Source organism: Perissodus microlepis, chromosome 15 (assembly GCF_051167445.1).
Source record: "Perissodus microlepis isolate ML-2025 ecotype Zambia chromosome 15, ASM5116744v1, whole genome shotgun sequence".
NCBI classification, from domain to species: Eukaryota; Metazoa; Chordata; class Actinopteri; order Cichliformes; family Cichlidae; genus Perissodus; species Perissodus microlepis.
In genome coordinates this window covers 25,885,928-25,908,972 of record NC_140475.1, presented here as the reverse complement: position 1 = coordinate 25,908,972, position 23,045 = coordinate 25,885,928, and the positions used below count along the sequence as shown (strand labels likewise).

At 42.2% G+C, this 23,045-nt stretch overlaps 2 protein-coding genes and 1 long non-coding RNA gene across 4 annotated transcripts in view; 1 reads left to right on the top strand and 2 right to left on the bottom strand.

Moving 5' to 3' along the window:
* Positions 1 to 23,045, top strand: part of LOC146372283 (uncharacterized) — a 154,048-nt gene that overhangs the window by 22,368 nt on the left and 108,635 nt on the right. The gene's annotated exons all lie outside the window — the stretch shown is intronic.
* On the bottom strand, positions 460 to 21,545 carry LOC146372288 (NLR family CARD domain-containing protein 3-like). Its single transcript, XM_084952690.1, has 12 exons — positions 21,457 to 21,545; positions 19,965 to 20,055; positions 19,650 to 19,796; positions 19,496 to 19,525; positions 18,528 to 18,620; positions 5,702 to 5,780; positions 5,360 to 5,588; positions 3,349 to 5,152; positions 3,105 to 3,278; positions 2,819 to 2,974; positions 2,238 to 2,284; positions 460 to 1,297 (listed from the first exon to the last, which is right to left on the bottom strand). The coding sequence occupies exons 2-12, from the start codon at positions 20,039 to 20,041 to the stop codon at positions 681 to 683; spliced, it is 3,453 nt and encodes a 1,150-aa protein (XP_084808816.1). The 5' UTR covers positions 20,042 to 20,055; positions 21,457 to 21,545; the 3' UTR covers positions 460 to 680.
* LOC146372289 (uncharacterized) lies at positions 11,225 to 15,389 on the bottom strand. The gene has a single exon (XM_084952644.1). It carries the CDS (start codon positions 14,142 to 14,144, stop codon positions 11,229 to 11,231), a length of 2,916 nt encoding a protein of 971 aa, XP_084808770.1. The 5' UTR covers positions 14,145 to 15,389; the 3' UTR covers positions 11,225 to 11,228.

Genomic DNA, 23,045 nt, shown 5'->3' with positions numbered 1-23,045 from the left:
AAGTAACACGGTCATTGTTAATACAGTTAAAACAGCAACTACAAAGCAAAACAAGGCAAGTTAGCATGTCAGCTACTAGTTTATTTATTCATTTATCATGAAAAAGTAATTAACCATAACAGCTGGAGTCAAATAATCAGCCACACTGCTGGTGACAAATATAAACAAACAACACATATATATGAAAATAAACACAACATATAGACTTTTACTCATGTTAATATTATTAGTAAAGCATTAACACTTTATTGTTGCCCTCGTGGAACATTTGATATGTTTAAGATTTATTAATGATTACTGAATGATTTACAATTTTTGGCAGTTTGTAAAACAGCTTTTAACATTACTTGAACTAAAACCTTTAAATGTTTCTTAGATTCATAAAACTGTAACCATTAATTCACAAACTTCATAGTCTTTAAAAATAGTTAATCTTGAGATAAAATAGCATGTCAACAGAAAAAGGTTTAAAATGCAAAGATGTGGTATTGTAAAGCGCTTTGAGGGGTCCCAAAAAGCGCTATATAAATGCAATCCATTATTATTATATTAGAGGTTAACAATCAGTGAGTTCGAAGTAAAGTGGTGAGGAGATAATCATGCAAAGCAAAATCACATCACAACATATCAATCCCAGAATATGTGATTCAAAGCAAACAAAAAAGAAACATCATCCACATTCAGCTTTCATACCACCGACTTGTAGTTTTTGCCTCTTCTAAACAGTCTAGCTCTACAGACTTGTCAGTACACAAAGGACTCAGAAACACAGAGGAGTCACTGGACCACAGTCCAAACCCAGGATACAGAGGTTCAGTGAATGTGGTGCTGAAGGTGTGGAGGTGGATCAGAGTGTCAGAAGAGACTCTGTAGAAGGACAGAGTGCCAGCAGGACAGTCCACATACACCCCTACTCTGTGAGAGACTGAGGAGGAGGAGGACGAGGAGAAGAAGATGGGTGTTTCTCTATTGTTGTGCCAGAATGAGTAACCAAAAGCGTCAGAACACATCAGACTCCAGGACTGATCATTTCCCGCAAATTTGCAGTCGGCACTGTTTCCTCTCCTTCTGATGCTTTTGTAACTCACTGATATAAAACTGCCTCCTTTCCACTCAACTTCCCAGTAAGAGCGACCAATCAGCCCATTTTTGCACAGAAGCTGTTTCCACCAGTCAAATCTGTCTGGATGATCAGGATAGGGCTGCTTGTTCTCCACAACGGTCACCTTCATGTTGTTGTCAGACAGTTTGAGTTTTTTATTTATTGAAGTCATGTCCACTTTTAATTCACAGAAATCTGATGGAGAGAGAAACACACAGCAGAGATACAGTTTATCATCTGACACATCCAGTGTCTGTTCTTTCATTATGTTCTGTCATTTTATTTATATAAAACTTAATATCACAAATAATCAGGCCCCATATTATCTTAATGACGTTATAATGGATTGGATTTATATAGCGCTTTTCAAGGCACCCAAAGCGCTTTACAATGCCACTATTCATTCACTCTCGCATTCACACACTGGTGGAGGCAAGCTACGGTTGTAGCCACAGCTGCCCTGGGGCAGACTGACAAAAGCGAGGCTGCCATATCGCGCCATCGGCCCCTCTGGCCAACACCAGTAGGCAGTAGAATAAAGTGTCTTGCCCAGGGACACAATGACCAGGACAGAGAGCCCGGGGATCGAACCGGCGACCTTCCGGTTACAGATGCGCTTCCCAACCCCCTGAGCCACGGTCGGTTATAGTACCATATCACCCTATTAGAGCACTTCGCTCTCACACTGCAGACTCACTTGTTGTTCCTAGAGTATTTAAAAGTAGGATGGGAGGGAGAGCCTTCAGTTTTCAGGCCCCTCTTCTGTGGAACCAGCTTCCAGTTTGGATTCAGGAGACATACACCTCACCAGCTCAGCGACTAGAGCCTGAACTTCAACAGGTAGCAGCCTCCATTCTACGTGTTTATGTTTTCTAGTATTCTATCAGTAGGCTCAGCGTGTGTGACTACTTTGTGTTCATACATAAATATTAAAAGAAAGCTTGTGTGCTCTCATCAGGATAGGGGTTTGTGTTGGGGTATGGTATTGTAGCTCATAGGTTTATACTATTAACTGGTAATGTGATGAGCATCCGCTTTCTGTGATTTCCTTACCTGGATTAATGAGCACACATCAACTTATAGCACAGCGATAAAATTTGGATTTTGCTGATTTGTCATCATTTGTCAAACTTACACTTCCTCAGACCAGGTTTTAACCACTGCTGTCCACCATGGTCGAGCCTGGAGGAAGAAACACAGTAACAATGATTTTCTATTCAACATGAGATCTAACTGTTGCACAGGAAGCACCAGAGTTTTCCCTGTTCTTCCAAGTTTGACCCAGTTACATTAGGTAGTTATCTTTTATTTGTTCCTTATATCTAATATTTGTAAGTACATTGTTGTTCTAAATCATCTAAGAAAATTATCAGTGTAAGCCAAGACTACTGACAGTGTTCATTAATGTCTGTACTACTGGAGCACAAAAATGTTTTTTTTAATATGGACAGCAGCTATCCACCAATAATGCTGCTAAAACCGGGATGCTGCTAAAAGAATCCACGTCCGCCCAGACTGGAATGTGTGCAAACCAGTTAAACCCTCCAATATGTGAAATATTGTCCCTGGAAATTAAAACTTTGGTTTGTTCTAGCTAAAATTCAGAAATACCCAAAATGAGCTCTTCTTTACGATGATGCTCTGAGCAAAAACACATTAAATCAGCAAACAATTAGCCAAAATAGTACTATATGAGTAGCCATGCCCTGTCCATACCTGAGTTTCCAGTGTGGATCCTTGAGTCCCTGCCTCACTTTCAATTTTCCTGGATGATTGTAGCGAAGGTCAAGCACTTTCAAGTGGGAATGATTTGAGCTCAGAGCTGAGGTCAGGGAAGTACAGCCTTCCTCTGTGATTAGGCAGCCTGACAGGCTGGAAGAAGAAAAATGCCACAAAATGCCACAAAATTCAAGACGTTAAAAGACAATCATACAATTAGAGAATAGAAGAACCAAACAGAACTCAGAACTGTCTGTAACTGTTGAACAACTGCCATCCTGACCTCAGAGTTTCCAGTTTACAGTTTGGACTCATCAGACCAGCAGAAAGAAGTTTAACTCCTGAATCTTGCAGGTTGTTGTTACTCAGGTCTAGTTCTCCCAGAATACATGTTTCTGAGCTTAGAACCGAGGACAGAGCTTTGCAGGTTCTCTCTGACAGGTTACAACAACTCAACCTGAAAAACAACTAAAAATGAGCAACTTTGTTCTATAAAAACTTGTTGTTTTATTCATAAATCCACTTACAGGGCTTTCTTGGCGACTTTGACCACAGGCAGCAGCCCCAGAAGACCCTCCTCTGATGCAGAGTATTTCTTCAGGTCAAACACATCCAGATCTTCTTCTGAACAAAGCAAGACAAATACCAGAGCTGACCACTGAGTAGGAAACAGTTTATCTGTGGAGAGACTTCCTGAACTGAGGAGCAGTTGGATCTCCTCCACTAGAGAACGATCATTCAGTTCATTCAGACAGTGGAACAGATTGATCATTTTTTCTGCAGACAGATTCTTTCTGAGCTTCTTCTTGATGTAGTGGACTGTTTCATGATTAGACTGTGAACTACTTCCTGTCTGTGTCAGAAGGACTCGTAGAGTGGTCTGATTGGTCTGCAGTGAAAGACCCAGGAGGAAGCGGAGGAACAAGTCCAGGTGACCATTTGGACTCTGTAAGGCCTTATCCACAGCACTCTGGTGGAGATCTTTCAGTTTAGATTTGTCTTTAAATACTTTGGACATCTTAGATATTGTTTGCTGTTTCTCCAGTAGATTTACTCCAGAGTTGATGAAGGTCAGATGGACATGAAGAGCAGCCAAAAACTCCTGAACACTCAGATGGATGAAGCAGAACACATTGTCCTGATACAGTCCTCTCTCCTCTTTAAAGATCTGTGTGAACACTCCTGAGTACACTGAGTTTCCTCTGATATTGATGCCACACTCTGTCAGGTCTGATTCATAGAAGATCAGATTTCCTTTCTGCAGCTGATCATAAGCCAGTTTTCCCAGAGACTTGATCATCGTCTTGCTCTCTGGACTCCAGTATGGATCTGTCTCAGTGCCTCCATTATATTTGATCTTCTTCACTTTGGCCTGGACCAACAGAAAGTAGATGTACATCTCAGTCAGGGTCTTGGGCAGCGGTCCTCCCTCTCTGGTTTTCAGCACATCCTCCAGAACTATAGCGGTGATCCAGCAGAAGACTGGAATGTGGCACATGATGTGGAGGCTTCGAGATATCTTGATGTGGGAGATGATCTTGTTGGCCTGCTTCTTATCTTTGAATCTCTTCCTGAAGTAGTCCTCCTTCTGTGGGTCAGTGAATCCATTGAGCTCTGTCACCATGCCAACATACTCAGGAGGGATCTGATTGGCTGCTGCAGGTCGTGTGGTTATCCAGATGTGGGCAGATGGAAGGAGTTTCCCCCTGATGAGGTTTATCAGCAGCACATCTACTGAGGTGGACTCTGTAACATCAGTCAGAATTGTAGTTTTGTGGAAGTCCAGAGGAAGTCGACACTCATCCAGACCATCAAAGATGAGCACAACCTGGAAGTCTTCAAAGCTGCAGATTCCTGCTTCTTTGGTTTCAGTAAAGAAGTGATGAACAAGTTCCACCAAGCTGAACTTTTTCTCTTTCAGCACATTCAGCTCTCTGAAAGTGAATGGAAACATGAACTGAATGTCCTGGTTGGCTTTGTCTTCAGCCCAGTCCAGAGTGAACATCTGTGTTAAGACTGTTTTCCCAATGCCAGCCACTCCCTTTGTCAGCACTGTTCTGATTGGTTCATCTTTTCCAGATGAGGCTTTAAAGATGTCTTCTTGTCTGATTGTAGTTTCTGGTCTGTCTGGTTTCCTGGATGCTGTTTCAATTTGTCTGACCTCATATTCATCACTGACCCCTGCAGTCCCTCCATCTGTGATGAAGAGCTCTGTGTAGATCTGATTCAGAAGGGTTGGGTTTCCTGTTTTAGCAATCTCCTCTAACACACACTGGAACTTCTTTTTCAGGTTAGACTTGAGTTCATGTTGGCACCCTGGAGCACGGGTCCCTGAAGGATCACAAAATCATGTTATTTTACAATAAGTTAATGCAATCAGATAAATGAAAAATAAAGCAATAAAACAGCCTCTCAGGAGGAGTTAAATGGTGCAGATGTTTTGCATCATATTAAAGATGAGCTGAGGTTTGAAATACAAACTTTCACATTGAGATTGTTTAACCTTCCATCATGTCAAAGCTAATAAAAGATTCTTACTGCTCTGAAGATGGTCAGCCAGCTTCCTCTGCTTCATTCTCCTCAGGAAGTGGAGTGTGATCTTCAGAAATGCTACTCTGCTACTCTTCCTTTGCTCTTCGTCCTCATTCTCCAACATCTCATCATTCTCCCTCAGACTCTCTAAGCATTCTGGGTAATCTGCACTCAAAACTTTCTGGATCTTCCTCAGCTCGGTCTTTACAAAATTGACCATTTTTATCTCCAGTAACTGAAAAAGGAAATACACAGAACCTATAAGCTGATTGCTAAAACTGTTTAGTGTCCAATCAGTACACAAAATGCATCCTTCTATGTCATTGATACAGCATTAACTGGTCTCACCATGAATATGGCGTCCAGGTCTGTTTGATGCTGAAGGACAGACTGACCACTGGGAACCTCTGAGCTCTGCTGGGTAACCCTGTGAGAACATTCAGCTTTAGGAAGTATACAGTAAAGGTGCACTCTGTATTTAATGTGAATGTTGGGTTTATGTTTTATTATTGTCATTTATGCTTAGAAATTTATAATCATTTATGCTTAGAAGTATATAAATGTTTGTAGATTGATAGAGGTTTGATCCTTAGCAGTCTGTAAAGACTCTGTGTGCCTTCCAGAGTGTTCTGGCATGCACACACACCCTAAGGTCATACCTTCTCTTTCTGATTTATACTATATGAGGACACCTACTCTGTATCTGCTTAAGTATAAGAGCCCTTTGTTTAGGTGGACCGCTGCGCTCCTAGCACCAGCTTTGGGGAGTCGTTCACAGGGTCACATCTTGACTATGGGCTCAAATTGTGGTCATAAATATTTTGTACTTGTAAATCAGTTTTGTACTTGTAAATCAGGATTTGTATGTGTAAAAAGAATTTGTGTATGTGTAAAAAGAATTTGTGTATGTGTAAAAAAGATTTGTATGTGTAAAAAGAATTTGTGTGTGTGTGTGTGTAAAAAAGATTTGTATGTGTAAAAAGAATTTGTGTGTGTGTAAAAAAGATTTGTATATGTAAAAAGAATTTGTGTGTATGTAAAAAAGATTTGTGTGTGGACTTCGCCAAAAAATACGTGTGAAACTCTGCACTCAAGTTTCAAGTTACAAGTATGAATTCTGACCCCATTTTTCTTCCTTTCAGCTGATTGGCCAATGTCATGTCAATCACAAACTTAACTATCCAATCAGAGAATAGATGGGTTTGGCTGTCGGAGGGGGGCTTTTTTGAACCACAGGTCCTTGAAGGGTAATACAGTTTGAACCTGGAGGATCTCTATAACTTTCAGTAGCTGTTGAAAGGATAAAGTTGTAGTATATCAGTGGTTAGAAATACCATTATTACTTTAGGATTAGTTTAACACAAAGTCAGGGCTGACCCGGGAGCATTGCTGTGAGTCACAGTACGCAGCATAAAGGTCCTTTCACATCGGACGCAGCATGTGCTGCTAATGCTAACTGCTAACTAAAAGCCAAGGATCCAGAATTTGTTGTGCTGGCTGCTGAGCTCTGTGGGTTTTTGCGGCATCTGTACTAGATGCACCTGCTTCTTGTCGTTTCTATCTTTGACTTTATGTCCTCTACAAGAGTTTCTGGTTTTTTTGCTGGTTCTTCAAATGTTCAATAAAAACATGTATGCTCATTCATAACGAAGAAAGCTTTGTAACTATCCCCACTAGTGAAGACTGTGTCATTTCCACAACACTGCCCCCCGAGGTCCACAGCGCTGTTGAAAAGGCTCTGGAGATCCCTGTATTAAGCACATAAATCTGTGACACAAAAATCACAAAACTCGGACCACCACAGACTGTTTTCCTTCCTGAAGATGAAAGGAAAACGCTGGGCTGGCATGTAAAAGGGCATTTATTTCCATCAAGGACCTGAAGCTCCATAAAGCCCCCCTCCAATAGCCAAACCCATCTGTTCTCTGATTGGATAGTTAAATTTGTGATTGACATGACATTGGCCAATCAGCTGAAAGGAAGAAAAATAGGGTCAAAATTCATACTTGTAACTTGAAACTTGAGTGCAGAGTTTCACACGTATTTTTTGGCTAAGTCCACACACAAATCTTTTTTACACACACACAAATTCTTTTTACACATACAAATCTTTTTTTACGCACACACAATGTAGCTCTCTTCACGACAACACAGACACAGGTCGGTTCTTTGAAACGGGTGTTTATTACTTGGGCCTTCTCTCCTCAGCTTCACCATCACCAGTACGCCGATACGCCATTATGCCAATACGCCGTGAGAACTGGTCACAAGCGAACAGTACAAACCAAGTAGCAACTTTACAGTACACATATTAAGTCCAAACACAAATAAAAACATTTCTCAAATGACAAATACCTCGTTGGCTGCGTGTCCTGAAAAGAGGTCCTTAAGTCCTTGTGTTGCTTTTTCTTTTAGCAAACTTTTAGCTTAAAATCGCTTCATGAGAGACATCTGCTCCCTCGCAGTCCATGCAAAGTCTCGTGTACTCTCGTTAAGGGTATTCTCACGAGACACTAGCTCTTACACTTTACACATGTACATTTCAAATAAAGACATCTCAGCACAAACTATATATATTCATGAAATTATGTAACTTATTATAAATCAGTCATCTACATCATGAAATCTACACAGAACATTTTAACAGCATTTACACTCCCACCAAATCACTCATTGACCTAAAATGAGAGATTTTCCTCAATGAAAATTATAAGGAAGTGATGTGTGAGTGTACATTTAAGTGTAGGTCATTTAGCTTTACGTGTGTTTTAGGTGGCCTCAAGTAATGTAACTACTTTGTGAACAGGCCTCTCAAGGTAAACTGATTTAGTGATTGGTTTTCCCTTATCAAAGGTAGTGTCACTGAGCAGAAGCTTTAGCTTTCGCACCTTGCCATCTGCGCTGGGCAGGGCTTCCACTACCATTGCAAGCTTCCACTGGTTTCTTGGTGCACTGTCATCCTTTAATATTACAATGTCATCTGCTTGCAAGTTTCGTGACAGCTTCTGCCATTTCTGTCGTTGTTGGAGGTTTAGCAGGTATTCTCGTTTCCATCGTTGCCAAAATTCATTGGCCAAAAACTGCACTCTTCTCCACCTTTTGTGCAGATACAGGTCTTCTTTGCAGAATTGTCCAGGGGGTGGCAGAATTACAGATGATTTCATGGTTAGAATGTGGTTGGGAGTGAGGGGTTCCGGACCAGTAGGATCGTGAAGATGCTTGACACTTAGTGGCCTGCTGTTGATTATGGACATTGTTTCATACAGAAACGTTCTTAGAGTTGTGGTGTCAAGTCTGCTGGCGGACTTGTCGAGCATAGCTATCAGGATACTTCGGATTGTTCGAATCTGGCGTTCCCAAACTCCTCCCATATGACTAGCTGATGGGACATTCAGCACAAATTCACAACCAAGCGCCCTTGTACAGTCTTGATCCATTCCTTCAAGCAATTCAGAAAGCTCCTTTCTAGCACCAACAAAGTTTGTCCCTCTATCACATCTTAGCTTGTGCACAGGTCCTCGAATAGCTATGAATGATCAAAGTGCATTCATGAATGCGTCTGTTGTCAAATCGTCAAGGGTTCCTATGTGAACTGCTCTAGAACATAGGCAGGTGAATAACAATCCGTATCGTTTCAACTCTCTCCTTCCTTCCTTCACAATAAAGGGGCCAAAACAATCAAGCCCACAATAAGTAAAGGGGGGAGATGTCTCAATTCTCTCTCCTGGTAGATTTGCCATTTGTTGAACCTCAGTTGTTCTTCTGTATCGTCTACATTTTACACACTTGTAAATGTGTGAGGAGACCACACTTCCACATCCTAGGACCCATATTCCGCTTGCGCGCAACTCATTCATGGTCATGCCCCTTCCTTGATGGTGTATGCGCTCATGATGATGTTTGACCAGCAGAGCTGACACATGAGATTTTTTCGGAAGAATCGCAGGATGCTTTACATCATGGTGTAAGGCTGACTGAGACAGCCGTCCTCCCACCCTAAGAACATTGGTTTCGTCCAGGGAAGCATTCAGCTGGCGTAGCCTGTTGTGCCTGCTCAAAGTGTGTTCCTTCTTGCCTCTTATTTTCTTTATGTCTTCAGCAAACGTGTCTTCTTGTACGAGTTTGATGATGAAGATCTCTGCTTCTCTTCGTTCTTCAAGATTAGTCGAATCATTAGTTCTCGACTGAAATCCCTTAAACTCTCTGACAAATCTCTTGAGCCTGGCAATGGCTCTCACCACTCTGGACCAGTCAGAAAATTTAGTTAAACGGTTTACCATTGGATTCTGTTCTCTTTCTTTAACTCCATGAACATGTGCTCTCCGAAGTTCAGGATCAGTAGCCTCAACTTCTCCCACCATTCCCACTTCATGTGGGAGATTTTGCTGCCAAAGGAAGTTGGGTCCTTTCAGCCAGTTAGATTCTTTAATTTGAACTGCAGTCAATCCTCTTGAGGCTCCATCAGCTGGGTTGTCTTCAGAGTTGACATGTCGCCATTGTTCAGGTTTTGTGCTAGATCTTATTCGCTGGATGCGGTTGGCCACGAATGTTTGGAACCTTTTAGCATCATTGTTCACATAGCCAAGGACCACCTTTGGGTCAGTCCAGTAATACTCTTGCACATTTTCAATCTCCAGCTCGCCTCTAATGATATCACCAATGCGGACTGAGGTCACAGCTGAAGATAACTCAAGCCTTGGGATGTTTGTTAGTTTGGTAGGGGCTACTCTTGCTTTCCCCAAGACAAGTGAACAACTTATCTGTCCTGTTTCACTCACCGCTCTAAGGTATGAGCATGCATCATACCCTTTGAAGCTTGCATCAGAAAAGTTGTGAAGCTCATATAGTGAGACTTTGATGGAAGGTAGCTTCTTGGAATCTTTAGAACTGCCAAGTGAGGCAGATCTTTGAGCCATGACTCCCATTGTGGCTGGATGTGCTCGGGGAGAGGTTCGTCCCAGCTTACCTTGTCTCTACACAGCATTTGAAGAATCTGTTTGCCAACAAGTAGGAATGGAGCCACAAAACCTAGTGGATCATAGACTGAGGCAACAATTGAGAGAACCCCTCTCCTTGTCAGTGGGTTTTCTTTTACCACCACCCTGAACTGAAATTCATCCGCCTCAACACACCACTGAACTCCAAGTGCTCGCTCAATATGAAGTTCTCCTAGAGCCATGTTTAGATCTTTGGTCTGAACACATTCTTGTGGTGGAATTGTTGCAATCACACACTCATCGTTGGATACAAACTTATGTAGCCGTAGATTTCCTGTTTTGCACAGAGCTCTTGATTCCTTTACCAGGCGTATGGCTTCAGCAGTCAACTTTACACTTGTCAGGCCATCATCTACATAGAAGCTTCTCTGGATGAACTTGATAGCTTCTTTGCTGAACTTGCCTTGGCCTTGTGAAGCTAGGTATTTCAGTCCAAAGTTGGAGCAACCGGGGGATGAAGCTGCCCCAAAGAGGTGTACCTTCATCCTGTACACCGAGGGTTCAGAATCCAAATCACCTCCATCCCACCAGAGGAACCTGAGATAATCTTGATGTTCCCTTGCAATGTGGAACTGGTGAAACATTTTTTCGATGTCACACATTATGGCTATAGGACCCTTTCTAAATCGACACAACACACCAACTAATGTGTTAGTCAGGTCTGGACCTGTCAAGAGATGGTCATTTAGAGAGGTTTCTTGGTAGCGTGCCGAACAATCGAAAACCACACGGATCTTCCCGGGCTTGTGGGGATGGTAGACACCATGGTGTGGTATGTACCATGCTGGCTGGCTGTCTAATTCAGACTGCGGCACCTTCTCAGCATCTCTTCTACTTATGATTTCATTCATGAAGTTGACATAGTCCATGTAATATTGTTAATTTCTCCTCAGTCGACGCTCTAATGAGCTGAGCCTGTGAACTGCACACTGTTTATTGTCTGGAAGATTAGGTTTGTCTGTCTTGAAAGGAAGCGGAAGTTCATAGTGGCCATCTTCCTTCTGTCTTATTCCAGCTTTCACTTTAGACAGAAAGAGGAGGTCCTCCTGAGAAACTGGATTATCATCTGTTGAGTGATCTGTGAAATCTGATTCAAAAGTCTTAATTATGTCAAGTGGGTTGATCTCTTTGACTTGAGTCCTGCACGCAAAGTGCACTTCCTTCTTTAGCTGAACTGATGGATGCACAGTCGGTGTCACTTGTCGTACTATGATTCTATGACTGAATCCTATTGGATCGCTGTTGTCGCTTGCTGAATGTGAGCAACCAACCATGCTCCAGCCCAGATCAGTCCGCTGCGCATATGGATGATTTTCGTCACCAGACAGGATCTCTCTTGGGAGGAGGGCTCGTTGACAGTTGTAGCCTATAAGAAGGCCTACTTCGCAATCCAACTGTGGTGGAATCTTTTCTGACAGTTGCTCTAGATGTGGCCATTTTAGAGCTGTTTCAGAGGTTGGAATGTGCAGCCTGTTTACTGGGATAAATTCTCTTGTGAAAACAGGTGGTAGTGGAATCCTTTTCTCTGAGTTGTATCCTCTCACTTGTAGACCTGTCAGTTTCTGACATGGAATAACTGTTGACTTGGCAGACATTGTGGACAGTCGCAGACTGACATTCTCTCTGTTTGTGTTCAGGCCTTGAGCTACTTCATCTAGTATGAAGGTGGTATCGCTCTGTGTGTCTAAGAGTGCATAAACTAGCAGTTCTTGATCTGGCTGCTTAATAGATGACACCCAGACTGGCAAGATAGAAGATGTTTGTGTGCTTAGACCCTCTTGAATAACTCTGTTGGAAGTGGCTGTTGTGGTCCTTTCTGTGGTGTCTGCCTTGTCCTTTGAAATTTCACTTCCATTTAGGTGGATTGGCCTTTGACGTTCCTTGAACTTATCGTCATGCAAACATGTTGGGTGTCTCTTTTGGCATTTCTCACACGTGCTTTTGTTATCACATTTTCTTGAGTGATGACCGGTCTTCAAACATCCAAAGCAAAGCTTCTCTGTGTGTACAAACTTAACACGATCCTGAACTGTCTTTTCTGTGAGACTTCGGCATTTGTCTAGGATGTGTCCTGTCCTTTTGCAGAAAACACATGATGTAATACTGCTCTGTGTTGTACTTGTGGTCAGAGTCTTTGCTTGAACTATTTGCCTTCGTAGATGCCTTGGTTTCTCGCTTTCAACACTCTTAAGTGCTTGTATTGAGGAAATTGGATCGCAAGCAAGATCTGCTTCCTTTGATAGAAAGTCAACAAACACCTTGAATGGTGGGTACTCAGCTTTCACTTGTCTGACTTCCATCACTTTGCGATTCCAGCTGGAAACCAACCAATCTGGCAATTTCAGCAGAATCCTCTGACTCTCAACGCAGTCATTCAAGACCTCCAGCATCTTGACATGAGACATGGCAGCCTCACAGCTCTTGAGAAAGTCTGCAAATTCTCTTAGCTCGCAAGCATCCTTAGAACCTATCTTTGGCCATGCATGCAGCTTGTCTCTGAGTGACTTCCCAATTAGGAATGGGTCTCCGAAACGTTTCTCTAAAAGCTTCCAGGCTGAGTCATATGCTGCTTCTGTGCCCAATAGAAGAAATCCTTCCACGGCCTTCTTTGCTGTGCCACCTAAGTACCTTCTTAGGTAATATAGTTTTTTATTCTTTGGGATGTTCTTCCTTTCTATTAATGTTTCAAAGGACAGTTGCCAGTCTTTGAACTTCAAGGGATCTCCAGTAAACACCGCAGGCTCTGGTGTTGGGAGTCGGTTTGCACTCATAACTTCTACTAGTGCATTGACCAGATCTAAGCTATTCTGCTCTTGAGGCCTCAACACTGAGGCTGGAGGAGACTGAGGTAGCTGTTGTGGACAAGGAGCTTGACTTGTGACTGCTAGGGATTGAGGAATGAATGGGGGACTTGATGCATTGAGAGAATGGGTTGTGACTGGAAGTACTGTGGAGTCAGCGACTCTAAGCTCTGGCAGTACTTCACTACCATACAACAAATCAGTTGCTTCTATGTTTTCTTCAGCTTCATCATAGACCCTCACTCGAGCTCTAGCAGCATTTAGCTTCTTTACTTCTTCTAGGCGTGCAAGTTTTCTACGTTTATCTTGGATTGCTTGCTGTCTGGCTAGGTTCTCAGCCTCTAACATTTGAAGTTCTGTTTCTTCCTTTTCTTGCTCCTCCAACACTGCCAAGACTTCCTGAGTTGCAGCAGCTTCAGCTACAGCCTCTATTCTTTTGACAGAGTGGCTGCTAGAGTGGGTAGAACTACATCCTTGGCGTGACAGTGGTCTAGAAACAGAACCTGTTGAGCCTAGAACAGATCCAGCACCAGGCCAAGACTCTTCATCTTTATCTGCTTCATGACCTTTAAGCTGTCTCTCTGCTCTTTGAATAATAAATTCTGAGAATGACATGCATGTATCAACCCTGCGCCACAGGTCTGGTTCAGGGGTTTGCGCTTGACGCAGCTCCTCATAAACTACCTTTACATCAGAACAGGTGCTTTTGATGTTCTCAATAAGCTCAGTTAACTCATCCTTAGAAGCATCACCACTTAACAACTCTTTGCCTATTCGTGCATGACACCTCCACTTCTCATAGATGATTTTGTATTTGCGTTGAATGTGCTTCAGTCTCTCATCTTGGTATGCTCTTCCCCTTTCTGTTAGAGTACGCGCCCTCTCACTTCTTCGAAGCCCCTCTAGTTCTGCTGCAGATTCAGTGCCAGTAGCTTCAGCTTGAGCGGATTGTTCAGCATCTTTATGGCAGGTCTCTCTGCTTATGTTAGACATGTTGAGATTATAGCAGTGTGATTGTGCAGCTATTAAACTTCAACTAGATTTCTTCTGGACTATGTGTAAGTGAAAGTTGCAATAGACTTAATTTGAATAGCCAGTAAGGTTCATAAATGTATGTATGAGTCTTCCAACACACTGTTGACTTCAATACTGAACTTAAGTTTCAAACAGATAAGAACAACAAAAATTACCTTATCACAAATATACAATAACAGTGTAAATGTACTTAGAAATACCTTAAATCCTTATCATTTACATTACTAAAGGTTTTCAAGTTTTCACATCAGTATAGTACCCCTTTAAAATTCACATAAGGTGCCCTTTAAAACTCAGCAAATTTTGTAAAACTCAAAATTACTCATAACCTGTGAGCTTGTTAAATATTTACTTGTTTGTTCTTTAAACCTTGTGATGTACAACAACTATAAATGCAAACACATTGGATTAATCTCTACATTAAGCAAGCAAGAATAACAGATGAGTCCCTTAGTTGCAATTTCCACATTTAACCACTTCTCACACCACCTTAACTTCACTTTTGTGGTAGAGCTTCTCCTGATTTTAAACGTGAAAATTAGCGCTTTAACTCAGTCTAACCACCGTTGCTTGTTAACGCTGTGCCGATATGCGTTATGCACTGTGCTTATCTGACGTGATGCACCGGATCCGCGTCGTTTCGTCATCCGCGGCGATCCTGTCCTCTCCTACCCGTGTTGAGCAGGCGAGTTCTCACTGTAGCTCTCTTCACGACAACACAGGCACAGGTCGGTTCTTTGAAACGGGTGTTTATTACTTGGGCCTTCTCTCCTCAGCTTCACCATCACCAGTACGCCGATACGCCATTACGCCAATACGCCGTGAGAACTGGTCACAAGCGAACAGTACAAACCAATTAGCAACTTTACAGTACACATATTAAGTCCAAACACAAATAAAAACATTTCTCAAATGACAAATACCTCGTTGGCTGCTTGTCCTGAAAAGAGGTCCTTAAGTCCTTGTGTTGCTTTTTCTTTTAGCAAACTTTTAGCTTAAAATTGCTTCATGAGAGACATCTGCTCCCTCGCAGTCCATGCAAAGTCTCGTGTACTCTCGTTAAGGGTATTCTCACGAGACACTAGCTCTTACACTTTACACATGTACATTTCAAATAAAGACATCTCAGCACAAACTATATATATTCATGAAATTATGTAACTTATTATAAATCAGTCATCTACATCATGAAATCTACACAGAACATTTTAACAGCATTTACACACAAATTCTTTTTACATATACAAATCTTTTTTACACACATACAAATTCTTTTTACACATACAAATCCTGACTTACAAGTACAAAATATTTATGACCACAATTTGAGCCCATACTTGACCCCCCCCCCCCCCCCCACACACACACACACACACACACACATACACACAGACAAGGTACTCTTTGTTCACATGTATGCCTGTGTAAAACTTCATATGTTAATGAACTTATGCATAGTCATGTAACCGTAATAAAGAGCAGTGTTACGAGGGAGCAGACGAGAGCAACTGGGGTCAAGCGAAGGAACGGCGCTCGTCACAGTTCTCTCCCTCGTGCACGAGTAAGACAAAGAACTTTGGTGAGTTGCGTCTTGCTTTTGCTGTTGTAGTCATAGCTGGACTGGCCATCGGGCATACCGGGCATTTGCCCGGTGGGCCGCTGGCGATTTTTTGTTTTTATGGGCCGATCGATCGATTTTTTTTTTTTTTTGGAAGGGTATAAATAATGAAAGGTGTTGGATTGGCCAATTGGTCATGATCGACTCTGGGCTGGACCAATTACAGCCGAGGAGGTCGGATGCACCCTCCCCCTTGTTTAGCAATCTTATAGACGAACTAAAGAAAATGGAGAACAAAAAAGGAAAGGAGGTGCAGAAAAAATTAGGGCCAAAAAGAAACAAGCCCTTCAGGCAGACGCTGCCAAATGTGTAAAAGTAACTGAATTGTTTGGCGGTAGCTATGGCATAGCTTCCACAGATTTAGCAACATCAGCAAGTGGTGGAGGCCAGCAGGTGGATAAGGGAAAGGGGAGGCAAGAGGAGGCAAGAGGAGGAGAGACCCGAGGCGGCCGCCGGTCATAGTGGCAGAGGAACTGAACTTCAGGTAAGAAGTTATGACCTGCTGTCTATCTGTGTCAGATATAAACCAAGTTTAGTTGTAGTTTGTTTTCGTTGTGCTGACTTTTTTACAGTCGCTTAGAATAACTGGTACTGCGTACTAGCTAGCATGACGGAATTTATATACTGCTGGGCGGGTGCTATGAAGTTACTGATAGTAAATTTTATTTTATGCTTAAGGTTAGTTTCTCAAACTCCTCAAAATCTTAACAAATTGTGCCAATCCTTACATGTTGCACCAGGCTGATTTATCATCAAAAGTGGAGAAGTCTGTGACAGAGGAGACAGAAGAGCAGCAGAGAGACATGGAGCAAGAGAGTGAAATAAAAGAGCAGGAGAGAGAGATGGAGATGGAGAGATGACTTTATGTCATCCATGAGGGATGCATTTGACATATGTTTCACATATTATAGCCCAACAAGTTACTTATAGCAGTTTAAATACGAGCAATCAGTTTTTGGCAAATACCGGAAATCAGTTTTTGGCAGACAATCACTTTTTGGCACAACACCGGCTATTGCAGTTAATAATACAACAGCTTCAGTTCAATTGAGTTCAATTGAAAGCCTGCATGCGCTAGTACCTCTTGCCACAAGTTCCCAGAATCCTTTGCGGTTTTACCCCTGAATGACGTCACATTTTTGGTGGGCCGGTCTCTAGTCAAAATGCCCGGGCCGATTTTTTGTCCCAGTCCAGCCCTGGTTGTAGTAGAATTGTCTCGTTCCAGCGGTGGGTCCGTGCTAGACAGACCCAACAGTGAATATCATGGCTGTATGTGATTATGCTGAAGAACAACGTTTGCATGCTGTTTGCTCCTCCAGGTGGCATCACTGTGGGCAGGTGACCAACTGCCCTTGTTTTCACCTACTTCTGATCCAAACTCTGATCACAGACCCTGAGAGCAGTGATACATCCATGGAGCTGGATGTGAACAGGCTGTGTCTGAAAGTCTCCTTATATTTCAGCTGTATTGTTATAACAGTAGTGGTAATTAATACATCAATAAATTTTCCTAAGGGCATTTTCCATAAGTGCCTGGGAGTAGCGTTTTCCAGCAGTGTGCTTTCCTGTGCAAATGTGAGTCAGACCGTTTTGGGTCCCTAGGTTGACCAGTGTAAGTTTTTTTTTTAAAAATTTTCCCCTGCAAAAAAAATAACGATCAATCAAAATGAATGTTGGTGCCAATCTTTGGACCATCTAAAGGCCTAATTATAATAACAATCAAATATTACTTAAGTTTTTTGTTTTTTTCGGCTAAAAAAATGGTGCGCTCATGTAAAGAAACTGGGATTTAAAGGGTTAAAACCCCCGAAATATAATTAAAACTTGATATGAATATTTTAGGCAGAAGTAGTTTTAAAAGACTGACTCATTTAAAGTGGAAAAAAATATTAATATATAACATTTTTATCGCACTTTTTGGGGCGGGACCGTTTTGGGTCCCTAGGGTGACCAGTGTAAGTTTTTTAAACGATGACACAAGGGGGGGGGGGTTTACATTAGGAGTAGTACATTATAGGTTAGGACAACAGAACAGGCAGGTACATGATATGGAGTGTGTTTGGAGATTTGATTGATATTGGTAGACGCATGTAACTTACCACCGTAGCCTTTGATACTGGTCGGATTTGTGTATAGCAGTTAGATTATTTGGCCACTAGAGGGCTCTGATGAACACCTAATTGTTGAGCTTTACCAATTTTGAGATATTAGGCCTTTTCTGTTGTTTTGGATAGGCAGATATTCCTGCTTTCTACCTGTTTAAAATGGCACTGTGAGATTTTCCTAAGCCAGAGCATTTATTTAATCATTTATGTTGTAATTCATTATTGGTGTGTGATGCTGAAAAGCAATGATTGTTATTCTCCCTGTTTTCTTGTTATTTAAAACCACACACATACGCACTCCGATACTCTCATTGAGTATACCAGTTGGTGTACTACTGGCCTGCTGTTAATGTTCATTAAAGTATCTGGAAAGCACTCCCTGAGCCCACTCTCTGACTGGAGTCTTTGTCCTGAGGGAGCTATCACACCAGCATCTCAGAGATAACTCTCTAACAGGCTGTCTGTGACATGTTGTTTGGTAAACTGAGTAGCTTACGTCATTTCTGTGGAGGTGAGGTAGTTATATACATTGTAATTTTTTTTAACTTGAACTTTAATTGTTCTAGTTATACAGCATAAAGAGGACATAGTGTATTACACACTCACAAGGTAACTCACATTTCTCCAGATGATGCTTGGCCATTAAAAGCCAAAGCTGAGTGCACAGACATTGAGCTGGTTACAGGAGAGACTGCTGTTTGCTGGTGGAGCCTGACAGAAACAAAACCAGAATCAGACTGTAGATATTTGTCACACATCCTGAGTTTTGTGGCATTTTGTATGTTTTAGTTGTTGAGTATTTTTGTTCCAGCAAAAAAAAAAGCTGTGTCTTTCAGTTCAACTCTTTGTGGGTAGACCCACACACATCTCTGGCTGTGTGTGGGTCTACCTGGCACACAGCCAGAGATGACAACTGACATTTCAAAATAAATCATTACATCAAGTAGAAACTTGAAGAGTAGGTACTTAGGTTTAAAAAATACTTGTAAATCTAGGTTAATTCAGACAGTTGGTAGTTATTAGTTCAGTATTTTGTGTAAGCTCATCTAAAGGGAGGACCTGGATTTGCAGCCGTGCAGCTGCAGTGTAGCCTGTCATTCAGCCTGTGTACTGAAGGACCTGTTCTGTCCAGTCAACATACACTGTTAGATCGGCATACACTTTGATTTTATGAGCTGTATGAAACCCTGACTTGTCGTCTCTACGCTGAGATGACGGAGCGCCCCGGCTGTCAGACTTTAGTCTTTCCAGTATGTATTCCTCTCTCCTCACTTGCTTCCCAGTTACCCAGTTCAGTTCAAAACTGGTCAATTATCTGTGCCTCCTCTGCAATCAGCTCAACACTGTGGAAACAAAGACCTGGCTGCCCACCTGCAGCTCCTCCAACATGATCATCATCCACTCTAGCAAGTAAGGCCTCAGAGACCTTTAACTGTCTGCCTTCACAAATCATCATAATCAGCTGGACAGCCCTAATAATCTCATTCTTTCCTCCTGAGTTTGCCTAATGGAAAAGACCCTGGTTCTACAGGGTTAGGGTTCAATTGAAATATATTTACACAGCGCCAAATCACAACAACACCTACCTCAAAGGACAAAGGCAGGACAAAGACACGCTGTGGAAGAGAGCCAGAGATTAATAATAGCTAATGATTAATTATTGTCAATGAGCTAATGCTTTGTCAAAATAAACTCTTATCTGTGGTCTGAGTACGATCTTTGGGTAACTGACAAACTTACTCTGTTTCAGACCAAGGCAAAGAGTGTCCACTCACGAGGGACACACCCCTGGGTCCAGGTCCAGGTTTTGTTTCTGGTCCAGGTTCAGGTCCAGCTTCTGTTTCTGTTTCTGGTTCAGGATATTTAGATCTGTTCTGTTGCTGTGTACTTTAATACACACACACACGCATGCGCGCGCGCACACACACGCACACACCCGCACACACCCGCACACACACACACACAGCTTTGAGTCCGGATAATGATGGAGCAGTGATGTGAGTACTGAGTTGTGACCTGGAGAAGAGTCCTAACAGTCAGAGATGGTCCTCTCACCTCTGGCTCTCATGTTCCCCACACAGAGTGGATTTAGAGGCAGGGGCTCTCTTCTCTCTGTGCTCACACTGATCCATAACAGAGGCCCCACCTTCACACAGACACAACAAACTCAGTCAGCACAACATCCTTTACATCGTCATATTTGTGTGCTGTTTAAATGTTGCAGAGGATGGACAAAGTCATCATTTAATTCTGGATGCCTTATAGCGTTGATGGATTTACAATAATCCCCACATTGCATGTAATTCCCCAAAATGTGTTTGATGCATAAACATGCAAGCATCTGTTTCTTACACAGTCAGGATTTAACATGTGACCACTTCACAATTCAAATACTGTAAAATAAAAATGCGGGTAGATTTACTTTGGTGTTTATTTTGTTGTTCTTTGGTTATTTTTTCATGTTGCCCACATTATCTGATAAAGCGGTATGAGAACAACACACAGTGAAAAAGTCAGAACTTTTCAGAGACTAATTAAAACTCGGAAACCCGTCCTTTACAGAGCTACTGAGACTCTGCTGTGGATCTAAACTGTGGTCTGTGAAAAATACACCTGTACTGTCGACAGGTTTGATATTGAACTGTGTGTGCCAGAGGTGCACATCCAATCCCGATGAAAACCTCTGAATCTTGGTCTTGTCTTTAACTTCTTCCATAGAGATGACCTCCCTGTGCCTTTAATAATAGGTTTTGACACACCAGTATAGAAATAAATAAAGATGCGGTTTCTGGGTTTTTTCTAAGGGTAGCTGCACAGACAGAGGCTACCCTCACTGATACTAATACAAACCCATTCACTGTGTCCTATAACATCTGATCAAGGCTTACTTGCTATAAAACAGACTAAGATGAGAACTAAGGGTGATAGAGCTTTTGCCACTGTGGCCCCTAGACTGTGGAACTCTCTCCCCCAAACCTTAAGAACTCTGGACTCAGTAGCTGTTTTTAAAAAACAACTCAAAACTCACCTTTTTAAAAGTGCTTTTGGTTAATTTTTGCCTGTTTTATATTGTCTGTTTTACTTTTTTATGACTTTTTATCTTATGTGGAGCACTTTGTGACTCTGTCTAGAAAGGTGCTATATAAATAAAATTTTATATTTTATATTATTATTTTCCAGGTCGTTTCCAGGTTAAACGTGGAACAAAAAGGCCTTCAGTGCATCCAAGTCTGTTATAAGACAACTCAACTCTGAGAATTTATTCTTAGAAAATAAGTTTAAGCTGCTCTAAAGTGTCAAACCAGTTCAGACATTCCCAGCATTTTTCACCACTGACTCAAACTCAGACTACAGTCCACAACAACCACCACCAAAATACACACCCCTCATTCTGAAATCAGTGTTCTCAGATTCAGATTCTTCACTGGATTAATACTGACGAGCCCACACAGCCAGTCAGCATTAGGAAGCACTCGTGCCGTACAGTGAGAGTGATCCACAGACGTGTTCACATTTCTCTGGAAGAATTCTCACCTGCTGAACTCACCTCAGGTCAGCTTCCAGGCACTTCACAGCTTCCTGTGTGGACAAAACATCAGGGGAGAAGCAGCTGCTTGTTCTCCTCGTCAGTCCTGGAGTCTGTGAGTGTTTGATCTTAGCACAGTGTCACATGCTCATAACCTCAGAGAGACATCAGATGTCAAAACCAGTCTAACCTGTGAGGAAAGACCCGGTCAGTGTCAGAGAGCACACACATCAGATGATGTAAGTCAGTGGTCTCTCCAGCAGATGGAGCTAACTGATTATCTGATGAGTTTTGATGGAGCAGCAGCAGTTTGGATTCACATGTAGAAATATTCTGCGGAAACAGCCAGTCAGCATCAGAGTAAAGTGACAGCTAGTCAGAGAGGGTGAGGACCACAGTCAACATTTCCTTTACTTTCTCTAGTGTATGCTCCAGTGAGCATCTAGACTGGATTAAATACATTTTAGACATGAAGTTGAAAGATGTCAGGGACTAACTCACCACTAGAGGTCTCTCTGTCTCCCTGTATGACTAACATGATGAGGGCCTCTAAAGTGTGAACCTCGCCCTGTGACAGACTGTCCAAGACGTCTGAGCTCCAGCGTTTGTGACTGAAAATCAAAGGTTTTGATTGGGTGTTACTGAGCACTGATTAGCAGGCATGTATTGTTCTCTATAACCTAGAGAATATGGATTTGATCAACTGGTCCCTATGTTTTCATTTTGACATACTGTATAAACACAACTGATCTAAAATCAGACAAAAAACATAGCAGAAAAAGTTATATTTTTTACTGTAACAATCACAAACTACACACTCCAAACACGCTAAATGTCACAAATCTCTCACATCTCAGAACTCGCTCTCTTTCTCTTTTTTTCTGCTCTCTTTCTTTCTCTCTTTCGCTCTCTCTCACACACTCCTAAAACCCCCTCTTCCTAAACAACCAAATGTCATGTTGCCATATCATTTTTTGATTGGTCGACGTGGTACATATTTCCACCAACACAAAAGGGGTATTTTTATTTTTTATTTTTTTTAATTTTTTGGTCATAAGCAGAGAGTGCTTGCTTGCGCTGTCCTTAGACAGTAAACGTGACGAAAGTATTCAGGAAAAAACACACGTATATATTGTTTATCATTGTTTATCTGGTTTTACATGGCCTATCAACACAATTTAAAAACTGGTATATAGTACCTTGTTGCTTTGTCATCTTGAAGTGGCAATCGTGGCTCAAGGGTTGGCCTTGTAATCGGAAGGTTGCTGGTTCGAGCCCCGGCTTGGACAGTCTCGGTCGTTGTGTCCTTGGGCGAGACACTTCACCCGTTGCCTACTGGTGGTGGTCAGAGGGCCCGGTGGCGCCAGTGTCCGGGAGCCTCGCCTCTGTCAGTGCGCCCCAGGGTGGCTGTGGCTACAATGCAGCTTGCCATCACCAGTGTGTGAATGTGTGCGTGAATAGGTGGATGACTGGATGTGTAAAGCGCTTTGGCGTCCTTAGGGACTAGTAAAGCGCTATATAAATACAGGCCATTTACCATGTGATTGGTTTACCATGACTACTTTATTCTTCCTCAGCCAAACAGCAGCACTCATGCGATTGTTTTGCCC

Bases quoted from the DNA above. Each gene is read 5' to 3' on its own strand.
- LOC146372288 (XM_084952690.1), bottom strand. From the start codon at position 20,041: ATGGATCAGTGTGAGCACAGAGAGAAGAGAGCCCCTGCCTCTAAATCC. The intron at 19,526-19,649 runs GTAAGTTTGTCA...TCTCTTCCACAG, and splicing joins TTGCCTTGGTCTGAAACAGA to CGTGTCTTTGTCCTGCCTTT. The intron at 5,589-5,701 runs GTGAGACCAGTT...TTCCTTTTTCAG, and splicing joins ACCTGGACGCCATATTCATG to TTACTGGAGATAAAAATGGT.
- LOC146372289 (XM_084952644.1), bottom strand. From the start codon at position 14,144: ATGTCTAACATAAGCAGAGAGACCTGCCATAAAGATGCTGAACAATCC.